Source organism: Arachis duranensis, chromosome 2 (genome assembly GCF_000817695.3).
Source record: "Arachis duranensis cultivar V14167 chromosome 2, aradu.V14167.gnm2.J7QH, whole genome shotgun sequence".
Classification (NCBI taxonomy): domain Eukaryota; kingdom Viridiplantae; phylum Streptophyta; class Magnoliopsida; order Fabales; family Fabaceae; genus Arachis; species Arachis duranensis.
In genome coordinates, this window is record NC_029773.3 from 40,939,352 (window position 1) to 40,951,816 (window position 12,465).

General features: G+C 34.2%; 1 protein-coding gene across 1 annotated transcript; it reads right to left on the minus strand.

Annotated features, from left to right (window-relative positions):
* Positions 1-11,598: 11,598 nt before the first annotated feature.
* Positions 11,599-12,051, minus strand: LOC107469977 (extensin-like). Its single transcript, XM_016089363.1, has one exon. It carries the CDS (start codon positions 12,049-12,051, stop codon positions 11,599-11,601), a length of 453 nt encoding a protein of 150 aa, XP_015944849.1.
* Between the last annotated feature and the right edge of the window lie 414 nt (positions 12,052-12,465).

Sequence of the window (12,465 nt, forward strand, 5' to 3'; positions counted from 1 at the left end):
GATGCATTCCCCCACTTTATAACCTCTGGTCTATGCTTTCTGGACTTGGATTTGGGCCAAAAGGGGGTTTAGAACTCGCTGGGGCATGTTCTGTAATTTTCTGGTGCGTGGCCTCTATCACGCGTCCATGTGGGTCACGCGGTCGCATCATTCGGAGCTTTTCCTTGCCACGCATTCGCGTCAGTCATGCGACCGCATCATGTGCATTCTGCTTAAGGCGCGCGGTCGGGTCAGTCATGCGGCCGCGTCGCTGAATCTTCGCTTCTGGCACGCGATCGCGTCGTCCATGCAATCACGTGAACACCAGTTTCCTTAAAGCTCCGTTTTGCTTTCTCCTTCCATTTTTGTATGTTTCCTTTTCCATCCTCTAAGTCATTCCGCCTTAGAAAATCTGAAACTACTCATCATACTAATCACGGCATCAAATGGAAATAAAGGTAATTAAAATAATTAATTTTTAAAGCTTAGGAAACAAGTTTTTCACAATACGACATAATAAGGAAGGGAAAGTAAAACCATGCAATTAATGTGAATAAGTAGGTGAAGGATTATATAAATCACTCAAATTAAGCACAAAAGAACTCACGAAATATGGGTTTATCAGTGTAACACCCTAATTAGCCTAAACTTTACCTCGCGTTGTAAAGCAAAGGTTAATCAAAGGTTACGACAGTTCTAAAGCTCATCCATATAATATATAGAAGAATTAATATAATCTAGAAACCCAATGAAGGATATAGCTCAAAAACAAGATTTGAAAAGTGCAAACATACTAGCGAAGCTACTAACTTAAAGCACAAGATATAGATATAATATAACAAAAGATAATAGTGTAATAATATAAGAATCTAGCCACGGCTCGTGGAGTTTAAGCCGGCTAGCCATAGATACAGACAAAACAGAATCTGAAGTTTGAAATAGCTTATACAAGTATTTCTCTCTCAATACAAGCCTCTAGGCAAAAGCAGAATACAAAAGTGAGAGATATATATAAAATAAATTAAAAGACTCCCAAAAGTATCATGATCCTCTGCTTTTGTCACCATCCAAGCAACTCACCGAGGTGGGTTGCAACCTGCATCTGAAAAACAACAACAGAATATGGTATGAGAACCGAAGGTTCTCAGTATGGTAATAGTGTCCAATGATGTAAGATATAAGATCTCGAGACGCCAAAGGCAATCCTAGAACTTCATATCCATCACAAGATTCATCTTAAGGCAAATCTAAAACAATTAAGCATAAACTACATTATTAAGGAATAACTTAAACCATAACATAGTAAAGGGGTAATCTTACTTAAGGGATTTTCGATTCTAACAGTCTCTGCTGTCCCACAGCCTTCACTAACCTATCCTCCATGCGATCTCATCGCCACCTCCTTCCAAACCTCCTCAATCCCAATAGAAAGCACAATTATATACAATGCAACTAAAACACAAGTATAGGCATATAAGGCAAATAATTCAAGTAGGCAATTAGGTATGTTATACAAATAGGCAAGCAATTACAAGTCGGCAAAGAAAACAAACAGATAGAAGATGCACATGATGAATTCCTGTCCTATTAGCTGTGATATCACATTGTCGATTTAACTACCAAACCGACGCATTTCCATGGAGATGTCATCCTTCGGAATCATCATTAGGAACCCCCGAGATATGGTGCTCGAATATCGTCCAAGATTTTGTGCCTGCACACTCTATTGATCTGAAGGGATGCGAGCGGGATACTCTTGCCGCAGACCTCACATCTCAACGTAAGCGGGATTAACCACCATCCTTACGCCATTGCCGCTACCTCGATAGGCGGCATTAACCACCGTCACTGCCAGGCGCATAGCGTCTTATCAATCTCAGTATAAAACAGTAGTTCAGTGGTTTTTCCGAAAACATTTTCAATACATCAATGATTCACCATTGCACATTCGACTCCTCGACTCATCTCAACCACTGTCAAATCAACATTTTTATTCTGAGTCCTCGACTCATTTCAACTACTATCAATTCATATTTCTATTCCGAACTCAGCAGTTCATCAGTTCTCATTTCATAATTCTCAAAATTCCCCTTTTTACCAAAATTCCACAAGTACTCAATTTTCCAAATTCTCAAATCACATCCAGCCAAAACAATACCAAACTCCCATTTATAGCACAATCTACCCTCTTGGGTCACAATTCACCATTCATACCAATTTTTCACCCATATTTCTATATCATCAACCTCAACATCACATGTATCACACTAAAACATCTTTCAATCCACACAATCATCCATCATCATTATATCATTCACAATCATCATAATTAACTTATTCAACCTCAATCTCACTTTTCAACATTAATGTATCAACATTAACAATCACAATTCATCATAATAGCCCAAAGCTCATCAATTCATCATGCATCATATCTCAACAATTCCAACAACTAATTCTAATCCTATCCTATAGGTCTCTACCTTAAGTGTCTATGAATATTATATATTACATAGAGAAAACCGAAACCATACTTTGACCGATTCCCAATATGCCAAAAACCTAAAATTGAGTGCAAGCTAAGCTTTCAACCACAAGCAAGCCACCAATTCAACTCCAACAAGCACCAACAAGCTCCAATAATTGCCAATAAGCACAACCTCAAGCTATAACACACATAAATCATAACTAATCAACTTAGGGCTCAATATAATCACAATTTCACAAGGGTTCAAAAATAACTAACCTTACCCAACATTTTTGGAAGCAAAGCCCAATAGTAATCAAGTACTAGAGTGTACCTAAACACCCAAAACACAAGATTTCACTCAAAACCAAAACTCTGAAATTTGAATTTCATAAGGGCACAAAACTGGACAGTAAAATTCGAAAATCTTACCACAAAGCTTGTATAGAAGTGACGGGCTCGGCGAGAGCTTCGCATAGCCACTGACGGCACACGAATCGGAGTACCGTAGCTCGAGATATCGCGGATTGAAGTTGTAGGTGAATAGTATTTTCTTCTCTCTTCTCCCTCTTCTCTTTCAGCTGGTGTGTGTGTGTTTGTGGGAGTGTTATGCTGAAATGGGTTCATTAATGGACCTATTTATATGTTGGGTTTGGGCCCAATTTGGGCCCAGTCCAGCCCGTTAGCGTTTTTAGCCCATTTGTCCCAACTTTGGGCCAAACCTTTAAAATTAACGCACGTTTTTCGACTTCTAATATTTTTATATGCTTTTTGACTGTTTTCACTTTTTCTTGCACAGTACCAGGCAGACTTGAACCGGTTTGAACGGTTCAACTACCAGTTCACGGTTTTTTCTCGGTTTTTCGCAAAAATACATTTTCTGACTCAGAAAATCTACTGAACCCAAAATTCATACTAAGTTCTCAAATTCTCATTCTAATTTTTCAGAACCTAATTTGGCCAGTATTAATTAACAAATTAGGTGGTTAATTAGTCGCGGTTCTTACACAACGCACGCTCCATAGCTTGGAACCAATTGTCCGCTTCTGTAGTGTTAGTCGATCCTTTAAAAGTTGGTGGATGAACTTTAAAAAATGAAGCTAAGGTCATCGGAGCACCTCCCAAGTCATTACCATTTCTGTCTCCATTTTCGTTCCCGTTGGTTGGCTCAATCTCTGCACAACTTGCAAAGTCGCAGCAACATTCGCCTCCAAGGTATTAGCAAGATTAGCCATTGCCACCATAAACTCGGTATGGTTGTCGGCCGGTCGTTCATCCTCAGTCTCTCCTCGTGGACGAGTACGACCTCGTCCGCGAGTAGCCATTAGGGTTCCTGTCTACACTAAACAATTGATATCAAGGTGGTCAGTCTCAATATCAAAAGCCTAGTCCTTCAATTATCCCAAAAAGGCACTCACAAACAAGCATGCTATGCATATATCAAGCAGATAACCTAATTAGCATAAAAGAAAAAGACACAGAGTATGCAATGAAGCACAATCAGTCCATCCCTCAGGCTCACGAGGACGAACCACTCTAATACCACTAAATGTAACACCCTAATTACCCTAAGCCTTACCTCGCTTCGTAAAGCAGAGGTTAATCAAAGGTTACAATAATTCTAAAGCTTATACATATTTATATATAGAAAGAAATAATAATTCTAGAAGCCCGATGAAGGATTAAGCTCAAAAACAGAATTTAAAAAGCGCGAAATGTTCACACTAAGCTACACTAAACGAGGCACAAGATATACATACAGATATCAAGACATACATATAAACATATCAAAGTATAATAGTCATAAGGATCTAGCCGCCGCCAACGGAGTTTAAGCCGGCTAGTTATATATCGACATACAGAGTTTTGAAAGTAAAACAGCTTATACAAGTTTTTCTCTCAAAGTAAGCCTCTAGGAAAAATAAATACAAAAGTGAGAGATCTTAAACAAAATAATCAAAAAGACTTCAAAATATGATTGAGATCCTCCGCTCTGTCACCCCCAAGTAACTCACCAAGGAGGGTTGCGACCTGCATCTAAAAAACAACAACAAAGTATGGAATGAGAATCGGAGGTTTTCTGTATGGTAACAGTGCCCAATAATGTAAGATGTAAGGTTCCAGGACGCCAAATGCAATCCTAAAACTTCACCCAAATGCAGATATTCAAGCTTAGAATAAGAATAATTAAAGAACTTAAGCCTTAAACAGGGGTAGCTAAACTTAGGGGAATTCTAACTAATACTAATCACACCGTTGTATTTCGCAGCCTTCACCAACCTAACCTCCGTGCAATCCCATCGCCACCTCCTACCAAGCCTCCTCAATCCCAACAGAAGACACAGATAATGCATACAAGTAAAGCACAAGTAATATACATATACAGCAAGTAATCAATTAACAAGTATACATATTATACAATTAGGCAAACTCAAGTAATCAAATCAATCAAGCATATAAGAGATACATATAATGAATGACTGTCCTATTGTCTCGTGATATCACTTGTCGGTCTGTAAATGCCAACCCTGACACATCCTTCCGGATGTAGCCTTTTCTGCCACGCCTGAGATATAGTGCCCTGCACACTCATGCAGCAGCAAATCTGCTACGCCAGAGATATAGTGTCGTGCACACTCATGTAGTTGGGAGTCTACTACGCCAGGGATATAGGCCCCGCACACTTCATGTAGTAGAGAAGGAAACAACTACAACAAATCATGCAGCAGAAAAATCTGCCACGCCAGGGATATAGGCCCTGCACACTCTCAACGACAACTACTCATGCAGTAGAGACATCTACTACGCCGGAGATATAGGCTCTGCACATTCCCATATGATCCAATAATTTCCTCATTCATTTCCAAGCCTTCAACTCGTCATATCCATCACCAGTTTCCAACTTCTCAAAAATCTCTTCAGCCATATACTTCATAACTCAACAGGCCCCACTCAAAACTAGAAGTTACACAAACCTTCCAAACCTAGGTCATCGACTCTAACTCTTGACTAAGATACCCTTTCTATTCTTTTATTATTTTCTCCCTTGATTCAAGATCCTAAAACTGGCAAAAAGGTTTTAAACAAGTGTTATAGAAGTTTATAAGCTTGCCAGAAAGGTGAAACAGTTAAAAACAAGGTCTTTATTGAAAAATAGGACAGTGTGCGTACGCATAGGGGTGTCCGTGTGCACGCCCAGGAGGATTTTCAAGATGTGTGCGTACGCATAGAGGTGTGTGTACGCACAGGAGTAAAATTTCCCAATTCTATTCACTCTCACAAAGCATGCGAACACCCTCGACAGAATACACCTTCCAACATGTGCGTGTGCACAGCTTGCAAAGCTTCGTTGGTTGTGTGTGCGCACAGAGCATGCTAGCACTCCCAACAGTAGCCATAACCCCGTGTGTGCGTACGCACAAGTTTGTGCATGCGCACAAGTCTGTGCGTGCACACAAATATGTGCGTGCACACAGTTTCAAAAATACGGAGGGTGTGCGTGCGCACACAAATCGGAAATCACAAATTCTGCAGCATCACAGAATTTAGATTTCTAACACTAATTTTCAACGATCATATCTTTCTCTACAAAATTCTAATTTCTACAAAATGGATACCGTTTTAAAACTCTTTGAATTATCTTTGACTTGATTAAAATTCATTCCATTTCGAAAATGGGAGCTCAAGATATGATTGGTCAGAGTTCACTAAAAATCCATTTTTACCAAAATCTTAAAAATTCAATTTACCATATTCTCAACTTAAAACCAAATCAAAGCCTATTCAACACAATGCCAAATTCACTCAAGAATCTATACCAAATATTTCTCGACCATATCAACTATTCAATCATCCAAACCATTTAATACTCACCTCAACTAACGCTAAATTCAACCTAATATTCACATCAAAACTTATAAATTTCCATCATTATTCAACTAACCACATCCAATATTTAGTATCTCAACAAGTATAATTATCCGTGCCATGCACGTGATAAGATTGAAATTATAATTTTAATTTTTTAATTAATTTAATTTATAATAATTTGATTAATAAAAAAGTAATATGTTATGTATTGTTTGTTTTTTTTAATTTAGTGGTAATTGGATTAACTCTAAAATAGTTATTAATCAGTTTTAATAATCTATTTTCTTCAATAAATTAGACATATATACTGAATATGATCATAAATAATATAGTAATAGTTAAATCCACCAATAAATATATTGGTTATTATCACACTATAAAACAAATTAAATATAAAGACTATTAGCTCTTATAAATCTATAAAATCACACTGTCTTTGATTCGCGTGCAAGAATTTACTTATCAAATAAACTTAAAATATAAACAAAAAATATTTATAAATTAGACCTAGCATCACTTGAAAGAATAATGAAAAATAATCAACTTACCTTATCATCCATGAGAACCATTTCTATGTAAGTTGTCTTGTTCTTGTCAAATTTGGATGAGACTTTTCATAACCTTATATATTAATTTTGTTAAATAATTATATATATATATATATATATATATATATATTACGGTAGTTTTTCTTAATATATATACATATACATATATAATTCTATACATATACACATAAATAATTCTATACATATATATAAATAAAAAAATATATGAATTATATTTTGTTAAACTTTATGTTACCGATTATTAAAAATATTTAAATCACATATATTAACTATTTTTTGGTTATAATTATTTCTATTTTTTGTTATAATTATTTCGTTTTATATATATAATTATTTTTTATTCTACAATCGTGTAATAATTTTTTATTTTTTATATCCATATATATTCCTCAATCCCGACTCCATTTATACACATATTAATAGTTTTTTTTTAATAGTGATGTTTTAATTTTTCGTTTTTCTTTTTCTCACGTATCTTTCTTTTTTTTAATAGTGATGTTTTAATATTTTTTCTTTTTTTTAAATATATTTTTCTTAATAATTATATTACTAATCTGAAATATAAAATGAGAAAAAAAAGGTGAGACATATATCCAAGAAAGAAGAAGAAAATAAACTTAAAAATAAAAAAAAATTTATATTAAAAAATGTAAAAATAATATATTAAAAAAGAGTAGTCGTAATATATAAATTGAGTCAACAATTTAAATTATTCTAAAACTAATTTAATCAAATACCAATATTAGAAATAAATTACTTAAATAATATTTAATCTATTCTAGTCCTTAGACACGTATAGATTAGAGTCATTCCCGTAACGACAACGAACTGAAACAACGTCGTAAGTTCGAACATTTAGAATTTGTGCAAATTCAAATCATTCCTTTGTTCTTTGAAAACCTTCTGTATCCCTAATAGAGTTAAATCGAAATTCCTTTTATGGAAAAAGAGTTACGGAGATGGCTTTGATGTGTTGGAGACTAAAATCCGGAAGTCGCTATTTATATTTGAGTGTGACACACATTAAACCCAAAAGACCAAATAAAACCACTTAAATTAAAAAAGAACTTGTGATGAATTATAATAAATCTATATATGAGAAGCAAAAGAAAAATAAACAATTAAAAATAAAGTAAAAAGAGCAATTAGAAAAAGTAAAAGAAGATAGAAAAGAAAATGTGTGGAGTAGATAAAAAAATATATTGTAATAAAAGATTAATATAATTAATTAATACAAAGGATGAAAGAGAAAAATCAAAATACGATCTTATTAAAAGGATTTCAAAAAATATTTTTAAAAAGAACCTATTAATCAACTTTTATAAAAATATTACAAAAAATTCAAATTAAATTTAAATAAAATAATAATACCTTAAGAATTATTAATCAAAATAAATAAAAAAGAATTAATATAAAACAAAATCATAGAAAAATATTAGCAAAATTAAGATAACAAAAAAAGATAAAAGTAAAAAATTACAAATATTTTATCTGAAGTACAAAATAAAGAGAGTGAAAATGTATATATAAAATAATAAGATAATAATTTGAATTAATTGAGTTCATTTATTTCATTGTTTTATATATTATTTATTGAATAACTTAATATTTATCTCGATCATATTAAATAATAAATTAGTTATATTTAATTTGGTTTAATGAATCAAACAAAATTTAAAATAATTTGATATTTACTCTAATTAAATTAAATATTTGAAGTTATGATTAATGTATTTTAATTAATCAAATAAAAATATTAAATAATGAAATATTTATCCTAATCAAATAAAATTACATAATCGCTTTGTTATAATGAATACAATTGAATGAATCAAACACATTAAATTGAAAAATAATTTAGTTAATTTGTGTATTAAGGACACATTTTAAAAATATTTATTTTTCAACAACTTTTATAAAAGATTTTTTATAATATTTTTAACCTATGGTCTAAAAGCACAGTTATAATAATCCATTAAAAAGTAATTAATTAGTTAATATAAATAATTAATATAATTGATTTAGTTCAATAAATTAAAAGAAATAAATGTGAAAAGAAGAGATAAAGAGAAAGTATAATTATAAAAATGTATATCCATTAAAAAGCAATAAAAAAGTCCCTTTTAGTTTTTTATTTATTAATTATTAATTTATTATAATTAATTTTGAAGGTTGTGGTAGGCTTAGAGAAGGGGGTTGAATCTATGCCTTCCTTTTTAGTTGCTGTTATAACCTTTTAAATCAACACTTTCAATTCTGATTCTGTTTGTACTTAGCAGCGGAAATTTATGAGACAATTTATTTTTGTCTCATGAATATCAGAAAACAGAACACAGCAGAGAAGAGAAAAGCTAACACCAGCATATATCCTGGTTCAATTGCCTTATGCTATGCAACCTACATCCAGTCTCCTCCACAACAATGGAGGAATTTCTACTATAGTTAAAAGTATTACATACACCAATTTCACATTCAAGTTCTAACCTAACTTGACATTGGCTATGCTAACACCTAACTATTCACTCTTAGTGCTAACCCAACTAAGAAAGGGATACCTAACAGGTACAAGACACAAGACACTTAACCAACCTAAAGAAATCAGAAAATAACTCTAGGCTTTTTTCTCAAGTGTATCACTCAGCCTTTTTCCACTCATGGCTTTTACTTGAGCTTTCTCACAATGCCTTTTCTCACAAGAAATTACAGAAAGATAAACATAGAAAAGCACATTACAATCAGTAAAAGATGAAGGAGATTGACTTCATCAACAGCCTTTGTGCTATGCGAAAACCAGATTAGCAAGCCTCTGATTCAGTTCTTCCTACTAGCGGAATGCACCTTTGATTAGGTTACACTGTCCAGTTAGTTAAACTTTCTCAAAGAACACTTCTCAAAACAAAACCTCAATACTCTGGTTATCTCTCTTTGGTTTCTGAATGAACACCAAACTTCTTTTATCTCCTTGCATGCTGCTTGGTTCTTCTTCCAAGGTCAACACCTTGAGCCTTGAGCTTTACCAACCCACAGATTCACTTTTTCTCATTAAACCTTAGAGTGGAAACTTTGCTTCTAACTCCTTCATCTTGGCCGAAAGCCATAAAGCAGCAACCACAAAAGTCTTCTAGTGGTCAGCTTAATCTGAACCCTTGAAAACTAACTTGATCTCCAAGACATGTTTAAGACTATGGATATACAGCAGAGAGGAACAGAGACCCTTTTTTTCATATAGCTCAAAACAGAGATACAGAGGGTTGAAGATAAAGAGAAGAAAGTGTGTTGCATGTAAGAGGAAATGGATTACCTTGAGCTTTCTGATCTTTTCTTGATATGGTTGATTAGACCTCACCATTCTTTGCTTAACCTTCTCTTTCCTTCTTCTTTCATGACTAGCTTAGGGACTAAGCTCTCTTTCTTACTTTGTTCTAAGTTCAGTGATTTGACTGGGACAGAGATGAGAAGAACGTTGCTTTTGAGAGCAAGTTGGAGGGATTTGGTGAAATCAAATCAGGCTTGGATCGGATCACTCCTTTTGCCCGTTTTGATTTTTTCAGCCTTGTTTCCTTATGGGCTTTGTTTATTCATTGACACATCACTTCTTGTTTTATTTTCCATTCCATTTGAGCTGCTTAAATTTAATTATGGCCTGCAACATATAGTAAATAATTAGCAACATATACTTATTAATTAATCAACACTAATTATTTATTTTGCCAAAAATAATGTTTGTCATCACTAATTAATTTAGTTAATTTCTTAACTCAACAATCTCCTCCTTGATGACAAACATGATTTAAGCAATAATAAAAAGAAACTGAGTTTGAGTAAGGTTTAGAAACTCCCTTTGATTTTTGTCATTTGATTTTATGTTGCTCCCCCTTTCCTTTTCAAGATTTGCTCCCCCTGGATTTATGCTTTCTTCTTTGTTCCTGTTTTACATTGTACTTAAAAGAGAGCATAATAAAGGGCTATACACATTTATCTTGTCTAAGGGATATCAAATAAGCAACACCACATAATCAGCCCAACATTAAGCTAATATCAGTAGCAAAAGGATTCAGCATGTGAAATATACACCAAAATGCTCAAATATGCAAGTTAAAAACATGCCATAAGGTAGTGCTTTATCTTTCTCACTTCTCATAGAATCAAACATGTATCTAGCCATCGAATAGGCAAAAGAGATTTCTATTTAGTGATCAGGGCATACAAAACAAGTGTGTCTGTGTAAGAAACCCGTTGATATGAACCACTTTGAGGAAGTAAAATGTGGTTGACAATTCGGTGCAATTGAGCACGTTCATTTCCTAGGGCTTTGTAAGTGGGTGTGATGCCATCAATTAAGGAAACATGTTCACAGATGTGAGCCAAAGCATCATGATAAGAGATACCAACTCCTTCATCCCACTTTACAGACGTATAAGCACACGGCCCAACATCAGTGTACATCAAAGAATCACTGATAGTTTCATTATTTAAAAGAATGTCTCTGCCCTTAACATAAGAGTGCACACTTCCTTTATGGTAAGTCATGCTTGCATAAAATTCTTTGACTAACAGAGGATACACAGGTTTTTTATTTTGAAAAGGTGATTCCAGTCTAAAAATTCTAAATTTTCAACAAAAGGAAAACCTTTCTTTTTCAAAGTAGGTAAATCCACAAGAAAAGATGGACACAGAGTACGATACTGATAACTCCCTCATAAAAATCATGGTTCATGGCAGATTTGAAACGATGGGGTTATAGTCTGAGTGAGATGTCATGAAGTGTGATTTGTGAGCAAAAGGATCAATATCGGGTTCTCTAACAGATTTGAGAGGGAGATGAGGATTACCTCTTTGTGAACGCACAAGAACAGACCTTGGCTTAGGTTTTGTTGTCTCAAGAACAGGGTCTTCAACAGCAGGACACTTACCCTTGCATGAACTAGGTTTCAAGGAACTTGGTTTGGTTAGCGCTGCCTTAGATGGTGGCGTCGGCTTGGCAGGGGCTGGGAATCGTGGCATGGTCTTGGTCCGCGCCATGGGAGCAGTGCGAGAAGGAGAGGTAGGAGGAGAAGGTGAGGGAGTGAAAGTGGGGTCTTGAGAGCAAGTTGATGGTCTAGGATATCCTGGAAGCTTATGGATCTTTTCACGTGGTGCTCTTTTAGCAATAACTTTCTTTCCCATTTGGTTAGATTTAGGCTTTTGAGGAAAGAGAAGCAGTAGAGTGAGTGGGAAGAAACCGAAGAATTTGAGGAGAAGTTATGGAGGGAATAGGGGGAGTGTTGGTAACCGTACCTAAAAGTGGATTTCCAAAACCATGCAACTGCATCACCTTTTGAAATGTCATGAAAAGACCTGACCTCACAAAGGAAAGATTTTATTTGATTTAAAAATCAAAACAGGAAAGTAATTTTAAATTTTGAAAACTTTTAAAAATTAAATCAAACTGAAAATCTTTTTGGATCAAGAACATTAAATGAAAATCCTTTAAAAAAAATTAAGCACACAGCCCAACAAACACAACAACCAAACAAAAATTGTAACATTCATATATGGGCTCAGGGATGGTTGGATTTAAGGAAACACATTGGACCACTC